This window comes from Anabrus simplex, chromosome 8, assembly GCF_040414725.1.
Source record: "Anabrus simplex isolate iqAnaSimp1 chromosome 8, ASM4041472v1, whole genome shotgun sequence".
Taxonomy (NCBI): domain Eukaryota; kingdom Metazoa; phylum Arthropoda; class Insecta; order Orthoptera; family Tettigoniidae; genus Anabrus; species Anabrus simplex.
In genome coordinates, this window is record NC_090272.1 from 23,796,606 (window position 1) to 23,820,220 (window position 23,615).

General features: G+C 39.5%; 1 protein-coding gene across 2 annotated transcripts in view; it reads left to right on the plus strand.

The window, feature by feature from the left end:
- LOC136879230 (bolA-like protein DDB_G0274169) overlaps positions 1 to 23,306 on the plus strand; it is a 39,523-nt gene extending 16,217 nt beyond the window's left edge. For both annotated transcript variants that reach the window (XM_068228785.1, XM_068228786.1), the window contains exon 4: positions 23,146 to 23,306. In XM_068228785.1, the coding sequence (XP_068084886.1) occupies positions 23,146 to 23,226 (81 nt within the window). In that variant the 3' untranslated portion in view covers positions 23,227 to 23,306. The remainder of the gene's footprint in view (positions 1 to 23,145) is intronic.
- Positions 23,307 to 23,615: the final 309 nt, after the last annotated feature.

Sequence of the window (23,615 nt, forward strand, 5' to 3'; positions counted from 1 at the left end):
GAAGAATTGAATCCAAAGAGCCATTAATGGACATCAATCTGAGAAAATCGTGGAGTGATGTGGAGCTGGAAACATGATTGTAAACTGCTTCTGCAAAGCAGGAATTTCGAAAGATGACTCAGGAGCTGGAGAACACGAAGAGGAGGAAGAAGTAGGAGACTGGAATGCAGTGATCAGCCAAGGAAGAGAAGGTAATACAGTAGGAGAATTCGGATTGTGACAAAGAAATGAAAGAGGAAATCACCTGGTTGAATTCCGCACCAGTCATAAATTAGTCATTGCTAATACTAGGTTCAAACACCATAAATGATGGCTTTATACATTGACGAGATCTGGAGACACTGGAAGGTATCAAATAGACTTCATTGTGATTAGGCAGAGATTCAGAAACCATGTGTTGGATTGCTAGACTTCTCCAGGAGCAGACGTAGACTCAGACTACAACTTGTTGGTCATGAAATGCCGCCTGAAGTTGAAGAAATTGAACAAAGGAAAGATTGCAAGGAGGTGAGATCCAGATACATTGAAAGAAAATAGCGTGGGGAATTGTTTCAAGGAACATGTTGTACAAGGACTAAATGAAAAGGCTGAAGGAAACACAATAGAGGAAGAATGGACAGACATGAAGAATGAGGTCGGTAGGCTGCTGAAGAAAGATTTACTAAGAATCAATGGATAAGTCAGGAGATACTAGACCTGATTGATAAATCTCAATTGTACGAGAATGCAAAAGGTGAGGAGGCAGAAAAGAATGAAGTGGATAAAAAGTGCAGGACAGCTAAGGAAGAATGGCTGAAAGACAAGAGCAAGGTTGTTGAAGGCTGTATGGTTTTAGGAAAGGTAGATGCTACATACAGGAAAATCTAGGAAATCTTTAAAGAAAGGAAAACTAGGTATATGAATATTAAGAGGTCAGATGGAAAGCCACTTCGGGGAAAAGAAGATGGGGCAGAAAGATGGCTGGAACATATCTAACAGGTGTATCAAGATAAAGAAGTAGATGATATGGTTCTGGATGCTGATGAAATGGGAGACCCAATTTTGAGGTCAGAATTTGACAGAGCTTTGAGAGACCTAAATAGGAACAAGGCACCTGGAATTGATGATATACCCACAGAATTACTGATTGTCTTAGGAGAAACCAGCATGGTAAGGTTATACAATTTAGTGTGTAAGATGTATGCCAATTTTCAGCAAAATGTTGTTATACCTATTCCCAAGAAAGCCGGTGCTGACAATTGTGAAAACTATCTTCTTCTTCTTCTTCTTCACGTGCCATGTCCTCGCAGAACTTTGGTGATCAGTAGCATGATCTGTTGTTTGTTCATAGCTGTTCTGAACAGAGTAAGCTTTGTCACTCCAAACCACTGGCTCAAGTTGCCGAGCCATGATGTCCTACTTCTCCTCGGACCACGTTTTCCATTAATTTTCCCTTGGAGTATTACTTGCAGAAGGTGGTATTTATAGTTCTGCATCATATGACCAAAGTATTCTAGCTTAATTCTCTTGATGGTAGTGAGAATTTCTGGTTCTTTGTTCATACGGTGCAAAACGTCTATATTGGCCATTTTAGCTGTACAAGGTATCTTCAGCATCCTTCGGTACGTCCACATTTCAAATGCTTGCAACTTCTTGCACATGGTCTCAGTTAGTGTCCATGCCTCAACGCCGTATAACAGAATGCTGAAAACGTAGCACCGGAGTAGTCGTGTCCGTAGTGAAATGGAAAGGTCACGGCTTGTCAAAAGTTTTCTAAGTCTCCAAAAAGAAGTTCTGGCCTGCTGAATTCTGCATCAGATATCGTGAGTAAGGTCCCAGTCATCATTGATGTGACATCCCAGGTATTTAAATGTTGCCACTCTCACGATCTGTTCCTTTGCTGTTGTGGGATTACTTCGAATGCCATCTTCTTTCCTATTTATAACCATCCACTTGGTCTTCTTTACATTAAGCTTCAAGCCCATTGTGCTGCTGGCTTCAGTGACAGCATTAAGTTGTTCCTGTAGATCTTGGAGATTGGTTGAAAGTAGCACAGTGTCATCGGCGTACCTGATGTTATTTGTGATGAAATCATTAACCACAATTCCTTGAGTCTTTCCGTAAAGAGCATCTCGAGAAATCTTTTCTGAATAGATGTTGAAAAGCATGGGGGAAAGAATACAGCCTTGGTGAACTCCTTTCATAATTGAGACTTCTTCCAAGACACGACCATCAACTCTTGTGCCAGCACACTGGTTCCAGTAGATATTACCAATAATATGAATGTCCTGTCCATCAAGTCCTGATTCTCGAAGAATGTTCATAAGTTCTTCATGGCGGACTGTATCGAAGGCCTTTTTGTAATCGATGAAACAAGCAAAAACATCGACATTGACATCTTGGCACCATTGGACTAATACCTGCAGACTGAATAATGCCTCTCTAGTACCAAAACCATGTCTGAAGCTAAACTGCGAGGTTCCGATATTCTCCTCACATTTATGATAAATTCTTGCATGCAAGACTTTTAGGAATACTTTCAGAACGTGGCTCATCAAACTAATTGTTCTATATATTCATTGCAGAATTTTGCATTGGCACTCTTAGGCATTATAACGAAAGTCGATTTGAGCCAGTCTCGAGGAATGGTTCCACTGCGGTGAATACTATTGAATAGATCAACTAATAATGAAAGGGAATTTTCTTTCTCAAGCAGTTTCAGTATCTCAGCATACATCTCATCAGGGCCTGGAGCCTTCCCATTCTTCGCTGTTCTTATTTGATAGAATTTCTGAACTGCTTGTTAATTGTGATGTAATCTGGTTCCTGATTCCAAGTGTCTTCAACATCATTTATATTAACGCTGTTTTGAACTTCCGCAAGTTTTACACGTAGGGCTGACTGAACTTCATCCTTCAGTACTTGATCTTGAAGCTTCTGAATCTCAATCCGACTAAAACTCCCCTTTAAATGGCATTTCTTCAGCCTGAGATTCATGGAAGCAAACAGTAGGCTATGGTCTGAGTTGATATCAGCACCAGGGTATGTTTTCACACATTTGATAGAATTTCTGAACTGCTTGTTAATTGCGATGTAATCAATCTGGTTCCTAATACTGCTGTCAGCATTAGAGGTCCACGTATAGAGGCGACGTGGAGGTAGCTGGAAATACGTGTTTGCTATAATAAGGCCCTCCTCCTGGCACATCTGGACCAGTCGATCACCTCAAGTATTGCTTGCTCCTAATCCATAGTCACCGACTACATCAGCCCGTCGACAATGGCCGACTTTAGCATTGAAATCGCCCATCACAATGTTTATATCAGATGGTTTGGTGTATGACAGGGCTACTTCACTTTTCGTGTAAAAATCTTCGACATTAACGTCTGACGCATCACATGTTAGAGCATATACTTGGATGATATTCACTAAAATTGGTCGTGCATTAAGCTGTAATAAACATACCCTATCTGATACTGGTATAAAATTTTTCACAGACTTACTGATATCTTGATGTACAGTGAAACCCACACCATTAAGATGGCGAGGATTGTCATTACCAGAATAGTATACTTGATAACCACTGACCACACTCTTTCCTGAATGAGGCCAACACATTTCGCTAATGCCAAGAACGTCGATCTTGAGTGTCTCCATCTCTCTGATGGCGTTATGAGTCTTTCCACTTTGAAACAAGCTGCGAACATTCCACGTTGCTATCCTTCTCATGACTGGCCCGGAGATTCTTAGCACCCCTGCCCACTGAAGGGCTGCCGGGGACTGGGGGCCTTGGTTTCATGTTTTCCAGTCATGCTAAAGATTTTCCTGGGGATTAAATACGAGGTGGTTTCTCATTGCCTTCCTTGCACAGTTTTGAGACCGCTTACACCACTGTGGTTACGCTCCCAAATGTGTGTCACATCACCGTATCAGCCGATACCTTGGCTGATGCCAGCGTGCACTAATGGCGAAGCTGTTCCCCTCTGTCATTATGGATTCCAGTGGCATTTCCTCCACTGAGGGACCATAGCACAGTGTCATCGGCGTACCTGATGTTATTTGTGATGAAATCATTAACCACAATTCCTTGAGTCTTTCCGTAAAGAGCATCTCGAGAAATCTTTTCTGAATAGATGTTGAAAAGCATGGGGGAAAGAATACAGCCTTGGTGAACTCCTTTCATAATTGAGACTTCTTCCAAGACACGACCATCAACTCTTGTGCCAGCACACTGCATTTCCTGCCGCCCAACATTTGGCATTGATACACTAGCTGTACGGTCTACCCCATATATCATAACAGATTCTGTGGTCTAGGTAACACCGAATATGTAGTGTGGAGTTCCTATATGAATCGTGGTTTCTATGGCAATTATGTTGAATCGGACAAGATGGCTGACACTTAGGGCAAGAGACTATAGATAGATATAATAAATTGCCGTTCTATCAAGTGTCATCTATGGAATGAGTGTAGGAAATCCAATATAGCTGTCACTTAGGGCGTAAAACTTTCACAAATATAACCCTAATAACACCAAATAGAGATCATAAAACTACTAAATAACACCAACACTAGGTCAGCACATCAAAATAAGCCATAAACATCCAACAGAAATCACAACAGAAGCATACTTCTTGCATTTAGTTTGATATATTATGCAGCACAACTTCACTACAACCTTTGCACCATTAGTTTAGTATCTCATGCCTGCAAAATGTGAACCCATATTATTTACAGAATAATGGAAAAAAAAAAGTTGAAACTAAGTTGGGAGAAGAATAATTTGGCTTCAGAAGAAATGTAGAAACACGTGAAGCAATCCTGACTTAATGTCTTATCTTAGAGGACCGAATTAAGAAGGACAAGCCCACATACATGGCATTCGTAGATCTAGAAACGGTATTCGATAATGTTGATTGGATCAAGCTATTTGAGATTCTAAAGGGGTTTGGGATCAGATACCGAGAAAGAAGAATTATCTAGCTGGAGTGTCTCAGATGGTTGAGGCGCTGGCCTTCTGACCCCAACTTGGCACGTTCAATTCTGGTTCAGTCCAGTGGTATTTGATGGTGCTCAAATATGTCAGCCTCGCATCTGTAGATTTACTGGTACGTGAAAGAACCCTGCAGGACTAAATTCTGGCATCTTGGTGTCTCCAAAAACCATAAAATTAGTCAGTGTTCAATAGCCTTGTTACAATTTTATGGTCTTTACATTTTTTTTTTTGTTTCTGAATGTTGTCTTTATAAAGACAGGCAATTTGTATTGTAAAGGAGAAATGTACAACAATATGGGCTTTACGATGAAGTGTATTTCATGTAATAGTTAGTGGGATGTACAGCCAGTAACATTAATATTAAGAATTATCTACAATCTGTATGAACATCAGTCTGCTGAAGATCTCGAGAAGTTGCTGAATGGTATGGACAGAGTCTTGGGTAGTGATGGGGAACACTCTCGCTCGAGACCGACGTCACAGATCTCAAGACTCTCATGAGAATCTCGAAACCAATTCTTCTGTGCTGCGATCTGTGCAGCGTCCCGGTAACTATGAGCGTAAGCTTGATAGTATATCATCAGCAGTTCTCATATGGAAATGTATGTGCTGATAAATTTTGTCAAAAGCCTAGGAAAGTACTGCATGTTGAACTGGGAGTCCCTTAATCCCATTTACGAAAGTGAAAACAGAATGTTAGTATCTTGAACTGTTCAAGACTTATTTGAGGTGGACATCTTAGCTGAATAATCCTATATAATTTGTGAATAACTCTAGATAGGATGTACACCTACTCGGATACCAGAGGCATGCATTATTCAAACTTGAGACGGGGCAAGATGTGCTTTACTGCATATGCAACCACCATTACACACAAGTGGAATGTGTAATCTCAAATACCCGAATTTGTTCCAATTCTTCCGACAGGGTTGATGGACAATGCTCTCAAGACCGATTCTTCTGTGCTGTGAACTGTGTGTTGTCCCAATAACTACGAGTGTAAGCTTGATAGTATATCTTCAGCAGTTCTCATATGAAAACTGTGTGCCAATTAAACTGGGCTGTGTGGCTCAGACATTTGAGGCGTTGGCCTTCTGAACCCAACTTGGCTGGTTCGATCCTAGCTCAGCCTGGTGGTATTTGAAGGTGCTCAAATATGCCAGCCTCACGTCGGTAGATTTACTGTAACGTAAAAGAACTCCTGCGGGACTAAATTCCTCACCTCGGCATCTCCAAAAAAAACGTATAAGTAGTTAGTGGGATGTTAAGCCAATAAATTGTTATTGTGTGCCAATAAATTTTGTCAAAAGCCTTGGGAAATACTGCATGTTGAACTATGAGTCCCTTAATACAATTAACAAAAGTGAAAACAGAATGTCAGCATCTTAAACGCTTCAGGAGTTATTTCAGGTGGACATCTTAGCTGAATAACCCTTATAATCTACGAGTATATATATAAAATAAGAGTTTCGTCTGTACATAGCTCAGAATTTAAAAAGGATGGTATTTCTGTATCGGTCGTGTCCATAATAGCAAGGAAATGCACTTTTTAATTTTCCGTAATTTCTGTCTGTATGTACGTACTTACGCGCATCACGAGAAAACGGCTGAAGAGAATTTAATAAAAATCTGTATGTAGTGTCCGGAAATAAGTCGTTACATTCTAGACCATACATAATCTTATTCACGCTGAGAGAAATGGTAGTTTTGGGGAAGGCCTAAAATTTAATTCTCAAATATTTATGTTATTAATGGTCCTATCTTAATGAAAATCAGTATGCAAAGTCAGGAAATAAGTCGCTACAATCTAGGCCATAAATAATTTTATTCACGCTGAGTAGAATGGTAGTTTAGGGGAAGTCATAAAATTTAATTCTCAAATATTTGTGTTATTAGCGGTCCTGTCGACAAATACTACATTATTTCTGATCATTTATGTCATACATATTTACCGTACCGGCTATGATAACAGAGATATTCATGAATATGGATATTTGTTGCCAAGTCCATATCAGCGCCAAGTCACGAGAAAATGGGTAAACATAATTTAATGATTTAATGAAAATCTTCATGTAAAGTTGGGGAATAAGGAACTAGGCCTACAGTCTATGCTATAAATAATTTCATAAGACGCCCTAATATCACAGAGTCGAAAGAAAAGTAAATGTGAAGGCCTACAATACAGAAAGCTCATAACATTGAACAACAATAACATTACATTGACCATTGTTTGTTGCGATGTGTTTTGTGTCTTCTGTTGCCAGTCATGTCTGATAGATGGGATTACTGCTGATGAAGTTAAAAGGAAAATTCGCACCTATATAGTTACTCTTTGCTATAGTCCACTATCGATCTTTCTCGTTTAGGACACATGGTTATATGGTATCTGTCGCAGTGGTTATTACACCGTGCACATACACATTCATTGTTTGGTTCATGAAACTTTTTGTTTTTACAAATTTTATGGTGAAAACCATGAATTGCCAATCTTGTAATTACATTTCTAAGTTCTTGATTTTCTTTTACCCATCTCCTATCGATCATTGCATCTGTGCTATAGAAGTCCAGAGGGATTTCTTCGCGCTTCTTCTCTCTTGTCTGGATCAGTTTTGTTGCTTGCTCAGTAGATGGCAGGGATAGTCCTCGATGTAGAAGGATTCTCTTGCCAATTCGTAAACAAGCCTGGAAGGTGTTGTTCTTGCCACTCCAAGTGCTCTTTTCAGATATCGGGCTTTTACTTTCTCCATTGAGTTTAGGTCTGAAAAAGATAGATTTTCCCATATCAATTCTAATCCATTGGTCAGCATTGGCGATATTTTGCCATTAAATAAGATCATAGCCATCTGGAGGGATAGACTGGGTATGTTCTTTATGTCATATATTCCTCTTATAGTAGCTGTTATTCTTTCCTTTACGTGTATCCTGAATGAATTGCGTGTTGTTTGTAGGGTAATTCCTAGATGTTTATAGTAGTTTACTGTTTGCAGTTCTTTCCCTTCTAAAGTCATTTTATCCTCTGTTGCTAATCTTCCACCTTTCCGGAACACCATGTATTTTGTTTTGTTACTATTTATACTGAAGTCATTTTCTTTTGCCCAGTTATGTAAGTCGTTTAGTGCTTCTTGTAATTCAAGTCTGTTTGAGGAACCTATAACCATGTCGTCTGCATACATATATAAAGATAATGAATTCGATTTTTCTAAGATCTTCACAATATCTGCGGTGGCGATGTTGAATAGGGTGGGGCTGATGGGATCCCCCTGTAGAACCCCGTTTGTCTGCAGGATCTCTCTTGAAGTTGTTATTCTGTCCTTTATTTGTATTCTGTTATAGGTCAGTATATTTCTTATGGCTGTTGTAACTTCATTTCCTCCGTTTGTCATGGATTCCATTTTTGCGACGAGTTTTGTCCTATTCAACAAATCAAAGGCTTTTATGTAGTCGATGAAGACGGTTCTGAATTTGCCTTTTGGATGTCTCAGCGCTTGGTCAATGTCATTTTTTTTAAAATTTGCTGTACGTTGCACCAATACAGATAGGTATTATGGTGACGATGGGATAGGAAAGGGCTAGGAGTGGAAAGAAAGCGGCCCTGGCATTAATTACGGTACAGCCCAGGCATTTGTCTGGTGTGAAAATGGGAGACCATGGAAAACCATCTTCAGGATTGTCGACAGTGGTTTCCGAACGCACTACTTCCCGGATGCAGACTCACAGCTGCACGCCCCTAACCGCATGGCCAACTTGCTCGGTCGTACCGAGTATAACAGCCTGTCTGAATATTGGCGGGAAGTAGCTGGGGAGTTAGATAACTTTCTTCTTAAGCATACCATTCCTCTGGTTCATAAATTTTCTGATGCTACTGGTACCTAACAAACTGGTTCATCATAGCATTCGAGCTATTCACTCCCTACCCTAAGGCACTGATTGGATTGAGCAGTGTGTATACTTAACGGAACAATGGCAGAGGAGTGTTCACGGCTGTCTGCAGCCTGGTCATTCCAGCACTGGAATTTTGAACTGTTAGATCGGGATTGTAGTAGGCCTACTGTTCGTTAAAAGTGAGAAAATGTGTGGTTTTTCATTTGATCGAGTATTTTATATGATAACATTGCTTTTAATCCCTACATTCCTACTGACGTTTTTGTAACGGTCTAAGTTAACTGTAGATAGGAAAACCACAAAGACAGTCTTTCTGAGAATCCTGTGGTGAAGCACGGGTACATCAGCTAGTTTGTTAATAACTGTATATAGGTTGTACGTCTACCTGGATACCTCTCAGTTGTTGTCGGCAGCGTAGCGTCTAATGATGCAGACTGGATTGGAAGTGTTCTGTGACGATTTCCTTTCAGTGATATTATGCGTTTTTAAGTGCTGGATCATCGCAGAAGTATTTCTGCTGATGTATTTTACTCCTTTTGAATAAACAACACAGCGGGCTGTGCTATGTGGCTTCTCTTCAAAATAATGTACATCCACGACTTACGGTGCATTTCGAACATCGTCTTAAAATTGTCGCATATAAGTAGACACAATAAATTACACATTGCATCGTCATATACCAAAGCACCTAATTATGAGGTGAATACTCTATAACACTGTAAGATATCATTTCCTTCGTCACCAAAATATCGGTAAACACAAGCAGTGCTCATATGATATTGAATGTGTGGTCTGATAACAATGTACACTTACATCTTGAAAGAAATGGAGCAAACTTAGGCACTTTACATTACACGTTCCATTCATGCATATGCAGCAAGGCGCATCTTGCCCCGTCTCGAGTTCAAATAATGCACGACTATAGTATCCAGGTAGGTGTACCTACAGCAGAGGTGCCAACTAGTACGGATTGTCTGTAAGGATTACGGATTTCACTTCACAATTACGGCATTACGGTCGAAGGGGAAATTATTACGGAAAAGCAACATTGTCACGATAAAAATTAATTTCTATGAAAAAAAAAAAGGAAAGAGGTAAAATATGTTCAATCCCTTAGAGCATTACTGGTCTACCCTCCTTGTTTCAATGTTTGTAAGTTGGCAACTAAACATATTTGGCAGTTATTTGGTCGTCACTTCCTTTTTTTCCCGCAAGCGTTGTGAAATCACGGCCAGCTACATAGATTTATGCTGCTCTCTCAGCTAGAATGACGAATCAAGTTGGCCGTGAAGTAGGCTGTACTCCTTGCTCTGCTGTTCTCCAGTGTGCACATTCGGCTCTCTCTCTGTTGTGTGCATAGAACGAGTGGTATATTTAGCGCGTTTCAGTTCTAATTATCCTAATCATTGATTCAAAAAGAAGTGATTGGTTTTGTAAAATGAAGTGGAGCAATTGAGTCGTCTATTTGCAAAACCGGCCATCTCCAAATGGTTATATTTTTCAGGAGACTGAAAAAAACATATAAAATCTAAATAAAGAGATTTAGAATTATTTGTATTTGCTATATCACTTATAAATAACATTGTAATGAATGTTACAGAATGCCAATGTTTTATTCGTATAATTATTTGAAATATTTAAAGTTCAAATTTGGAGATGGCCGGGTTTGCACCAAAATAAAGAAACTGAAGGAATTGAAATCTACAAAAAATGCTTTATTTAAAAGTTAACTTAAAAAATCAATGCAGTCTAAAAAGCCAATGTATTTACACAAAATTAACCAGAATTAAATTTTCAAAAATTAAACTTTAAAAAACATTAAATTAAATATTAATGCCATTGTCTACACTGTGCTCACATGCATCTCCCTCATCTTCTGGGTTGTTTTGTGGAAGGTTATTGTTATCAATGAGTTATTTGTAAAACATAAGCACTTCAACATTTCTCCACTGAGTCCCAAAATGTTTAGTCAATTCAACATCTTTTACCTTTAAATTCATTACTATTTTAGCAGTATGTATAACTTTTGGATTCATCATCAGAACATTTTTGCCTTTCTTACAAACGCCTAATTTTGTTTCAACGTCTATTCTGTAGTTGAGTTCACCTTGATTTAACACTGAATTGCCTCCTTTTGATTTGGTCAAAATAACACTTTTCACAGCAGAAAATTTGAAGTGCCATTTCGCTGTAAGCTTGAAAATAGAAGTACATTCTGTTTTCCAGTCAAAGTCAGGAGCATTGTCATCATTTCCTAGATGAAATAATTTGCCATACTGAGAAAGAACATCTGAAATTCCTCAAGTTATTAAAGTCTCTATTTTCTTTGTTTGTATTTCAATGAGCCCCAAAACTCTATCGGATGGTAAAAATGAATGGCCTGTCACAGGAAAAATTAACTCAATTTCCTTAATGCTTTTAGGTGCTTTTGTGACAAACCAAAAGGAGAGCATTGATATCATAACGGAATTTTTGTTCTGCCCCCCACATCCATCAGCAAAACACCTTATAAAATGAAACATTGGACATATCAGTAGTATTTAGCTTATGATAAAGTGCTGATGCAATTTCATTGTCTTTTTCTGGCCCATTCAGGTGTCATTTCATCAACCGTAGTGTCCATTTTTCCCAATATCATTATAATAGCTACACAGTTCTATGATAAAAACCACAACTTTCCTTACAACAGAACTATAACACCTACAACAGTCACCATGAATAAGCTGTTTTTTCCCACACAATTGCTGTGATTCCTCTGCCCTCTAGCATTAGAGGAGATGGCCGGTATTGCAACTCATAACCATAAGCGGACGGCCGTGTTTGCAACTAACTCCAATTTTTGATGAAGGAAATAAGCTGGTTGGAGGCCGAGCTTGCAACTAATAGTTTGCTACCTTGTGTAAAAGTGGACAGAGAACACATTCAGCACAATAAGTGGATTTCAGTTTTTTTGGGAGATGGCCGGTTTTGTAAATAGACGACTCAATTGTCAAATTGCACCTTCCTCTAAGAAGACAGCAGTGTTACAGAAATATCGAGATGGTTACACAAAGGAATGGCCATGCCTGCTTGCTTCACGTGTTAGTGAAAACCACGTGTTCTGCACTGTGTGTTTGTGTGATTTCTCTGTGGCTCACGGTGGACGAGATGATTGCAGAAGACACGCAAAATCAAAGAAACATCACACATATGGTGAATCAAAATTATGAAATCAGTCCGTTCCATCATTCTTCGTAAAAAGTAATGAAACTGCGGTGACAAATGCTGAATTGCTGTTCACATCATTTCTTTTGGAGCATAATATTCCGTTATCAGTTTCAGACCACGCTGGAAATTTATTTAGATCAATGTTCCCCAACTCTAAAATATCTCAGAAATATGGTTGTGCTTTTGTTAAATACACGGCACATGAGGCAAAAAAGGAAATAAGTGAACTTTTGCAAATAACGCCTTTTTCTTTGGCTGCTGATGGTAGTACGGATTCAAATGCAGTTAAACTTTATCCTGTAGTTGTCTCTTTCTTTAATGCTCAGAGAGACCAAATATCAACTCTTCTATTGTCATTGTTAGAGAGTACCGACAATACAGGCAAGGGAATTTTCTCTGTAATTAATAGTGAATTGTCTTCTTTAGCCATCCCATGGGAAAATTGCATTTCTTTTCCATCTGACAATGCATACACAATGATAGGTACAAATAAAGGTGTTGCCAAATTTGTGAAGGACAGGCATCCTTCTGTTTATGTCCCGGGTTGTTCATGTCATCTCATACACATCTGTGCACAATAAGTAGCAGCCCAATTACCAGTCAATGTAGAGAACTTTTTGGTTCAGGTATACTACTATCTCAATAAGAGTTCTAAAAGGCAAAACACGTTGAAAGTGTATCAGGCTGTTTGTGGCACAGAGGGTCACAAAATTTTGAAATATTTATTTATTTATTTAATTATTCACGAAGCACAAGATACAGCTACACTGAGCAAATTTCACTTGCGCTGTCAACAGACTATTTAAAAAATGTAAACTTTCATAATAACATATAACAAATATAACATGATCAGGTACACAGCCTACTAATAACAAGTGTCCAAATCAAAAACCATGAGAATGTCCATGTTCATAGCCAAGTCGTCGTGGGTCAAGATGACGGTATAGTCCCTTCACATCAACTAATCTTTAAGAGACTATTTACACCCCTCTCGAATATGCTTTTATTTGATGCTATATCAAGCTCTTGTCTCCTATTAATATTGTTAAAGAGTGTTGGGAGGCGGATTAGGAAAGATCGTTGAAGTATTGAGTGCTGAGTGTGGGGAATGTGGAGAAGGTCTTTGGTTCTGGTGGAGCGGGAAGGAACACGGAGAGAGAAGAGTGAGACAAGATGTTCCGAGCGGCAATGCCCATTTAAGATCCCATGGAGGAAATTCAGGTCAGCTACCTGTCACCTGATGTGCAGCGGTGACATATTAATTGCCATTAATACCTGCTGCGTAGACAGATTTCTGAGCTTGGGGTTTCTGTTCCTTACAATTGCAGCAAAGAAGGACACTGCTCTGTCTAACTCCTTAGTATTGGAAGGGGAGGCTGTTGTCCAAATCGGAGAGCAGTAGTTTAAGAGAGGTTGAATGATCGTGAGGAAGAAGTGACGAAGAGCAATGGGGTCAGAAATTTCTGTGAAGCGATAGAGAATGCCTAGTAATTTCATAGCCTTGGTTGTATATGTTTCTATGTGTGTTTTAAATTGTAATTTTGTATCAAATATTACACCTAGGTCACGCTGTTGCGTAACTACGAGTAAGTAATATGATTCAAAAACAATAAAGGCGATCTTTAATCCACCTATTCAATACATTCAATTAAATTTTCAATACGGACCAAAAATGAGATTTATAACATGTAATAGGTAATATGATGTCGGTAGAGGAGATTTACGTGGTTTTATGGTCATGTGGCTGCATTTTTGTGGATTGTGGATAAGTTTCCAAGTACGGCACCAGTTCGAGAAGGTATTAAGTGAGGACTGTAGCAGAGCTGCATCTGCTGGATTCCTAATCTCCCTAAATATCTTGCAGTCATCAGCAAATAGGAGGGTATTCGCTGTTTCGTTTAGTTCAGATGGCAGATCGTCCATAAACAAAGAAAACAGCAAGGGGCCAAGAGTACTACCTTGTGGAACACCGGAGGTGACTGGTAACCATGAGGATGAAGTGCCTGATATTACCACTCTCTGCCAACGGTTGTGTAGGAAGCCAGCAAGAAGGGTCAGAAGACTGCCATGTATATTAAATCGTTCGGAGAGTTTATGGAGCAACAGAGTATGGTTTACAGAATTGAAAGCTTTCAAAATGTCTACGTAGCAGATATCCAGCTGTGATTTAGCTGCAATGGCATGTGATGCAAAGCTATGCAGAGTGGCCAGGTTTGTTAGATAAGAGCCACCTGGTAGAAAACCATGCTGCTTGGTTGAGATATACAGCAAAGTGAATGCGAGGAGACGCTGGTGTATAATTTTTTCAAAGATAAAGGATAGTGTGGGGAGAATAGAAATTGGTCGGTAAGATGAAACATTAAACTTGTTGCCTGATTTGAGAAGTGGAACAATATTTGCCTGTTTCCACGTAATAGGAAAATAGCCCGCGGCAAAACATCTGTTAAATAATTTAGAGAGAGGGACGCAAAGAGTGCTGGCAGTATGTTTTAGGAAAAAGAGGACCTATAGTGTCGACACCGGTAGCTTTGTTGGTACGAAGAGTTTGAATAAGGTTATGAACTTCACTTGGTATGGTAGTTATGCTTGATAGGGTTCGGTTTGAAGCTGTACCTACGGGAGGGAGTGATTGGTTTTGTAAGGGAGGGGAGAAGTTGGAGAAGAAATACCTGTTGAACAGTTCATTGTGATCGGCGCCGTCTGCTGTTGCATCGTTGTGGTTCACGCTGACAGGAATCCGCTCCGTCCCTCTCCGTGTGTTGATGAGACTCCAGTAGCATTTGGGATTGCTGCGGACGTTTTCAGTGACAGTGTCTACGTGTGTTTTGTAGTCTCTTCTGACCATAAACCTCGCGTGGCGGCGGATTTTAACGAAGGTCTTGTGAGTGTGTGGGTTAGGGAAGTCTTTCCACAGGCGCCAAGCTCTGTTCTTATTAAATAGTATCAGTCTGGTCTCTTGTGATATCCAGTGTTGATATTTGCTTGTAGTAGCCTGTTGTGCAGGTACGAAGTCTTTAATTGCAGCTTGCAGCCAGTCGTACAGCAGGTCAAGAGCTGATTCAATATCAACTATTTCGAGCAGACTCCAGGGAAGGCATTCCAGGGCACGACACATTGCAGGCCAGTCGGCACGGCGCCAGATGTAGGTAGGGCGGTAGGATGTCCTGCTGTGAGGCTTTGAGGAGGGGTGGGGAAGGAGGAATGTAGCATCGAGAGACTGGTGATCGCACAGGAAAAGGTTTCTGCCTGGGGTTATTGTTTTAAGTTGTAATGAGGAGAGTATGAGGTCCAGGGTGTTGGGTACATATTAAACTGTTTCAGTCCGAGGCCATTAATAAAACTGTCTATAAAGTATGTGTCACAGTTGTTAGCTGACAGTCCGGTAGTTGGAGAAGACTACTTTATAGACAAGTTAAAGTCGCCCATTAAAATTACTTCACCATGAGGGAGAGCTGTAATGACTGAGTCCAGACACTGTTCAAGGTCACAGAATGGGCTGTTTGGTGGTCTGTAGTAACATCCCACAAGTACAGGGCGTCGAGGAAAGAGTAGCTCCACCAACTCACAGTTCCGTTCAAGATCTGTCCTTCGTTTACACAGTAACACACTGTTCACTGCTAGCATCACTCCAGCACCTAGAGTAGCGCAATCATGACGAAATATGCTGTAATTAGCATTGAGTGGTAGTTCACTGTCACTAGCCCACGAGAGCCATGTTTCAGTAAGTCCGATCACATCCACTTCTCTTAAGTCTGGCAGAGATAGTTCACAATCAGAAAGCTTATTGTTTAGGCTTTGCACATTCTGACAATAGATGTTTATGTCTGTTTTTATTTCACGAGTGGCGGGACCGGGGTTTAAGTGGACATCTCCAGCCAGTAGTAGGAGGCAAAGCAAGCCCCTAATCGCTGAGCGATCAGGCCTAGGCTCGTTCAGCTCAGACCTAGTAGGGAGGCATGTGTAAGTCTGGAAAATGGCGCATCCAGTCAGAGAGAACGCCGGAATGTAGTAGTTTCTCTCTGCTAGTAGCCATGAGATCCGTGCAGAGAACCGTAAAGCGAAACAACTCTGATTATTACCACACAAACAACACAAACTGCAGCAGCACTAAGCTTGCGCGTGTCTACTCTAGCCGCCATCTTGTTCACTATGTCAGTACCCGTTGGCTCTCGCCTCTTCAGTCTATTAATAGAGTTCTTGAGCAGTGGGAAGCTTTGACACTCATGTTTTGCAGTGAGACCCACCATAGAAATGAGAGCACCAATCAGTTTGAAACTGTGAAATCTTTCTTACAAGACCCACACACAAAACTGTTTTGCTCCTTTCTTCAGAGTACACTCCCTGTTTTTACCTCAGTTAATATATTTCTGCAACAAGATGCTCCAGCCATACATCTTCTTAGGAGGAAACTTACTGGACTTTTAACTGACCGATTGGTCAGATTTGTTCAGCCATGTTCTATTCAGTCAGAATCTACCTCCCTTTTTGAGTGTTGAATTCAAGAGGAGGAAATACCAGAAAGCCAATGAGGACTTGGTAATTGGAGCAAAAGCTAGGGAAACTTGAAAGATAATGACTGTGATGAAGAGATGTTTTATAATTCTGTAAGAGAGTTTTATATGGCAGCTTGCAGTTGCATTATCAGGAAATTTCCCCTTGATGATGAATTTCTTCATCATGCCGAAGTTGTAGACATCTCTCTCAGATTGAAGTTTCTTATTCATCTCTTAAATATTTTGTTCAAAGATTCCCAACTTTGGTCAAGGAAAGTGAACATGACAATCTAGAAGAGGAATTTGAAGTTTACTGGTGTGATACTTTCTCAGAATATGTTGTACATGGACCTAACATTGCTATGAATTGGGGCAACATTGCAGAGCTTAAAAATGGAAGTGAACAAATTAAGTATAAAACCTTAAGTAATGTATTTGCAGTACTAAGTGTACCTCACAGTAACTCTCCCACAGAAAGAGTTTTCAGTGCCGTTAGGAAAAATCAGACAGAATTCAGGCCTACATTAAGTACTGTACATCTACACTGGAATCACTTATGGCTGAAGACGAAAATGTCATCTCAGGGGGAAGTGTGTTTCAAGAAAACCTACACTGAAAAGCAGCTGTTGGGTGCGAAACAAGCTACAAAGAATTTTTTATGGCAGAACTAACAGGTATTGAGCAAATTTTAGTGTGTAATATGATATACTTTAGAATGGATTGCTGTAGGAAACGGCTCTTTGGATTTGACTCGTAAACGTTTTGACGGGAGTGTGTGTGTGTGTGCGAGTTAAAAGTGGAATTCCTGATAACCCCCTTCAAAGATTGGTACCTCTGCTACAGTAGCCGTCAATTTCTGTACTTAGCCAACTCATTTGTGTACTTACCGCTGTATACAATGCCATAAATGCATATCCTTTATAATTATGTTATACTGTGTCAAAATAGACCTCAGTAGAAATGAACGCCCTCGTCGCTTGTTGACACGAATTTACTGAATGGATAAGACCCGAAGTTGGCTGTTCGCATACTTGGCACAAACAACATTCATCTCCGTCTACCTGTAGGCCTATGACACGCTGCTCACCACACAATGCGGGGACAACACTCTTGAGATCTCTCGAAATTTCTCACAAGAAATAGTGCCTGTGCTAGTCTCAAGAAATCTCAAGACCTCGTCTCAGACTACCCATCACTAGTCTTAGGGAAGGAGTACAAGATGAAAATAATTAAGTCCAAAACAAAAGTAATGGAGTGCTGTCTAATGGAAGTCAGGTGATGCAGAAAATATTAGATTAGGAAATTAAGTCTTAAAGGAAGTAGATGAATACTGTTACTTGGGTTAGTAAAATAACTAATGATGGCAGAAGTAAGGGGGGCATAAAATGCAGACTAGCGCAAGTAAGGAAGGCCTGTCTTAAGAAAAGAAATTTGCTATCTTCAAACATTGATATAAGAATTAGAAAGATGTTTTTGAAGACTTTCATCTGGAGTGTGGCATTGTACGGAAGTGAAACATGCTTGATAACTCAGAAAGAAAGTGAATAGAAGCTTTTGAAATGTGGTGTTACAGAAGAAGGCTGAAGGTGAGATGGATAGATCAAATCACATACTTAGTTTTCTCCTTATTAAAAAACAGACCAAAGGAGGCTGCTTCTTCTTCCAGCACTTTATAATTATCCTTCAGGTAACTTCTCCTCTTCCCCAGGATGGCAATATCATCAGTGAAAGCTAAGATTTGTTTTATTAAATATTGTGCCACCAGGGTTGGTTTCAACTTTCTCATTATGGCCTCCAGTGCAAAATTAAATTGTAATATGGGTGATAGTGAATCTCCTTGTTTAACACCTTGATGGACCTGGAAACCTCTGAATATCTGGCATTTACCTTAATCCTACTCCTGATGTTATTCAACATCATTTTCACCAGTCTTATTCATTTTTATGGTACTCCCAATTCATGCTATGCATCAAAACAGGCAGGTCCTCTTAGTACTATCATAGGCTGGTTTGAAATCAACATATAACTGATTAACTGTTGCGTTTTAGTCATAGCACTTCTCCATTATTAACCTCACGTTAAACATCTGATCCATTGTTGCTCTTCCTTCTCAGAACCCACACTGATATTCATCAACAGCAGCTTCCACATACGGTCTCAGTCTCTTACTCAATATCTTAGCAAAGATTTTGTAGGCAACATTTAATAACAATATTCCTCTATGATTAGAAACCTGGACAATGACGTAGAGAGATGAGAAATGAGTACAGGCAGCTGAAATGAATTTTCTGAGAATTATGGTACAGAAAACAAGGATGGAGAGAGTGAGGAATGAAGACATACGAAAAGAGTTAAATGTGCAAAAACTAAACTGGAACAGAACAGATTGAGGTAGTATGGACATGTCAAGTGGATGAAAGAAGAAAGAATGCCAAGACAAGCACTGGAAAGACAGATGACAGGGAAGACCAAGATTATGATGGATGGACTCTGTGAAGAATACCATAGGGCAATGGAACCTGGACACAGTGTTGGATGAGGAAAGGTGGAAAGACAGGACGAAGTGGAAAGGAACCATATTTGCTCCCACACGGTCAGCTGAAAAAGAGGAATTGATGATGATTCCCCTGTGATTGTCACAAATCGTCCTGTCCCATTTGTGATAATACATATATCACACCCTCGCACTATATGTAGAAGTGAGAGATATTATTTTCAGTATTCGATTTTTATTATCAGTATTTCAGTTGTATATTTTGTCATTAATATTTGTAAGCTGGGAGGTCTCCATATGTACTATGAGTAATTTGTTTTGTACAATGGCTGGGAAAACATTGCTATATTGAACTTGGACCTTTGCATGTGTCATATGTATATTCCAGTGCTTGGTGAGATGGACTTCTTGTTGTCGGAAGATAGGAAACTTAAAAGGGTCCACCTTTTCAATACAAATAAATGTTATAGTTTATTTACAACACATATTTACACTTGGAACTAGTTTCGACGCTGTTTGGCGTCATCTTCAGCCAAAATGTGGGAAATAGGCTAGCATGTAGACATTTTATATTACAAGGTGTTACATTAGTGTGATTAAATGAGAGAACATGAAGACGCGAAGTACAATGTCAGTTTCAAAGTGGTCATGAAGGGTGAGTCAAAATTGTATAAACATGAGATAACATAATCACTTAAACAATAAAACATATAAACATATAAATTGTAGCAAAACCATGCGGAAGTACGAGATGATTGGCATTGGAGATTCAAATTATTTCAGACACTCTTCCATTGAATGTTGCCTGCCGCGAGTGTAGTACAAAACATAGGTTATATTTCAATAAACACAATCTTCTCAAAAATGCACATAACATTATAAAATATTTGGGTTGAGGTGAAATTTGGCAGTTAGGGATTGAAATCACTTATTCAATAAGCGTCAATTCAAAAAACAGCTGTAAAGGGTGAGACAAGAATTGCACAAGCGTGAGTTTGGACTCGATAAATGCAAAAAACACATGAAACATACTCGAAAATGTAGGTTCGTGATGGATTTGGCACAAAAGGGAAGTTCTATGAATCATGTGAATAGTCCAGAATCACATGAGCTTGTTGATGTTGTAGTCGGAAATCTCTGATGAGTCATGTGAAACACCCTAGAGTTTGTTTTTGTCTTGGTACCAAAGAAGTTCATGGCGTGGTCTTGACTAGAGGATCCACTCATGATTGGCTGGCCAGGATCAATCTAGGTGTATCATGTGAGAGGAAGGGGAATGCTGATGTCTATTTAGCATGTTTTCAAACGGCGGGAAGGAACACACACTGTACGGGGATGAAGTAGTGCGGACACACTGTACGGGAATGAAGTAGTGCTGGCACACGATACAGGAGTGACACGGCTGCACTATACTGGACTGGACTTAAAACGTTCGTGGAACGTAGTCTTGTTATGTTCGTGGAAAGTGGCTGACCGACAAAATGTGGAGTGCTCACGCTGAGTATTGTAGCACTTGGGGTGGTTTAGCATTATATGTTGGTGAAAGCTATCTCAGACTTTCCATAATTTATGTTCAGGATCGACAAGGGTGTGTTGCTCAAGTGAATATATGTTTAAAACAAGTGTTGAAAATGAAATGGCGTATGGCTTTCAGTGCCGGGAGTGTCCGAGGACAAGTTCGGCTCGCCAGGTGCAGGTCTTTTGACTTGACTCCCGTAGGCGACCTGCGCGTCGTGATGAGAATGGAATGATGATGAAGACGACACATACACCCAGCCCCCCGCCAGCGAAATTAACCAGTGATGGTTAAAATTCCTGACCCTGCCGGGAATCGAACCCGGGACCCCTGTGACCAAAGGACAGCACGCTAACCACTTAACCATGGAGCCGGACAAAACAAGTGTTAGACTCAGTGAACACAGTATTGTGAGGTACAGTATCTGTGTGATATTATAAGTGTCGATTATAAGAATCGGCAATTTGTGTTGATACAGAGACAGTGAAGGGTTCTTGTCTACATATACGAAAAAAGTTCAATGGATTAATCATAAATGGTGGCTTAGTTCTCGCTTTTGTTTTCCCACTGTTTTCTTTGTTGTTGTTGTTGTAAATACAGAGTCTTCCAGTAATATTTTGTTTGTGTATTATAAGTGTATTTTGGTGTGTTGATGAGTTGGTCATGCACGGATTCTATTGAGAATATAGTTGGATATTTTAGAATCAGTGGAGTTATTGATGAACCTAGGTGCAGTTCCTACCTATTTGGTCATTTTCAGAAGTTTAGGTAAGGCCTGTAGCAGATGTACCAGTATGCAGCATTATGACACGCCCTGGGAGATAAAGAATTATCATGCTCTATCTAAATTCGAGGGATCCATTCTGGTGAACTCTGGCGCCCATACTATGGATATTTCGATGAATTATTTTTATTAATTTAATTTATTTCAAGTATTTTCTGAAGTTTTGAGTAATTTTATTTATTTATATATTTTTATTCATTATTATTCACAAACTATTACACATTTCTTGTGGATTGGTACGATTGTGGAAGTGTTACAACTTGTCAGCATTATTTCATTATTCCAAATCTTTCTAATCAGTCTATGTGTATATCCTTTAATAGCTTAGTGCCACCATACTTGAATGCTTTGCTAGGTATCCTATCCTCCCCTGCAGCTCTATAATTGTTCATCTCCTTCGTGGGTTTCTCTCCATCATTACTATTATTACTCTCATGTTGTTCCTCATTTTCCATCTCTTGCATTTCTTCTGCATACAATAGTTCCTTAAAGTATTCTTCCCACCTCTCAATAATCTTGTTTTCATCACCAATCAGATTGCCGGCTCCATCTATGCAACATGTGGTGCGAGGTTGCCATCCCTTTTTTTATTTCCCCTTGAACATTCCTCTAACATCTCTTTGATTTCTACAGTCCTTGTTCTTTCAATCTATCCTTCTCTAAGGCAGCTCTCTCTTACCTTTTGCAGACCTTTTACCCATATGTCTCTTGGTCTCATAATTCTGTTTGCTAGCTCTTGTTTCGCATTGTAACTTCCATGTTCCGCTCCTCAGTAACCTTTTCACATTAATCATCAAACCGTTCACTTTTTCTGTCACTTTATTATCGACACAACTAACAATGAAAGGAAGCTCATGAAGTATTTCAGGACTCAATCTTGATGGTTTTGATTGTAATATTTTTAATGATTTTACTTTTTAGCAGTTTAAGGGTCTGTTTGTAATAGTTTCAATAATTTTAGCTTTGTGCGCTTAAAGGATAATTCCGAAAACAAGTTTTGTGAGTCAGAATCAAATACAACATCAATAGAAAGAGATATAATTCTTTTACTTTTTCACATAATTTTCGTAAACATTGAGACACTTATCATACCTCTTTTCAAGCATTAAAAAGCTGCTGTCAGAAAACTCCATGCCCTGTGCCTGGAGAAAAGCAGAAACAGTGTTCCGTATCATCTTTGCTGGTGTAAAGGTGTCCAGTCAGTGTCTTCTTAAAATCTGGGAACATGTGGAAGTCACTGGGCACAAGATCAAGACTGTAGGAGTGATAGTTCTTGTGTTTCCAACCAAACTTTACCGAAGGAACTGCTGTGGGGTCTCCCATTGTCATACAGAAGCACAACATCAGACGTTAGCAGTACCGGGCTCTTTCATTGTGGCTTTCAACCTTGTTATTCTCCTGCCTATCGTGGAACGGCTTTCATCATCCTCGATCCATTTGCTCCAACCGTGTACCTCAACTAACCACCCACTAATGCCTCAATGCTGATTCGTAGTGGCCAGCTGCATTTCATCCATATTGGTTGCCTCGTGCTCAGTGCAGCACGGACTTTTGCAATTACATGATGTGCAGTGACACAGACTAATATTCCTGAACTGAAAATGGTGTAATTTTGTTCAACGTACATTACTTCTGAACATAATTCATGAAACTTATTTTCAGAATTATCCTCGTAGTACTGTCAAGTCAAACACCCCTTATTTGATGGCTTTCTTCATTTGTCATAATACTTATTCTAATAGAACATGAAACTTGAAAATAACTGTAAACTTACTCATGGTATGATTATTTCAGGCAAAAACACCAAAGGAATGGGAGAGTGGCACCCAGAATGTTGAGAAGAGTCCAGCTTGTAGGGGTGGTTTTGGAAAATGAAAAAAGTATTCCAGTAGAAGCATGTTTATTACAAATGTCATTGATATGAGGACTTTGAATAAAAAATGGTTTAAAACATCTTTGTGGTGTATACAAAGAGGTCACATCCCCCTCCTTGGAACTGTACAACATACATAGTGAAACAAATGATACCACTAAGCTTAGAACAAAAGATTTATTAACATTTTTTGTTGTATAGTTTAATTATTCATAACAACCAAGAGCAAAATTCATATGTCCAATTATTAGGAAGTAGATTTTGCCCTATTTGCCTTTTTATAAATTCTTTTATTCAACTTGCTATCTTAAGTCTAAAACCATAGTTTTTATAGTGCCTGTATGATGCATTTGTGTTTATTCTGTGTTATGCCTAAAACAGCCCTTTTAGG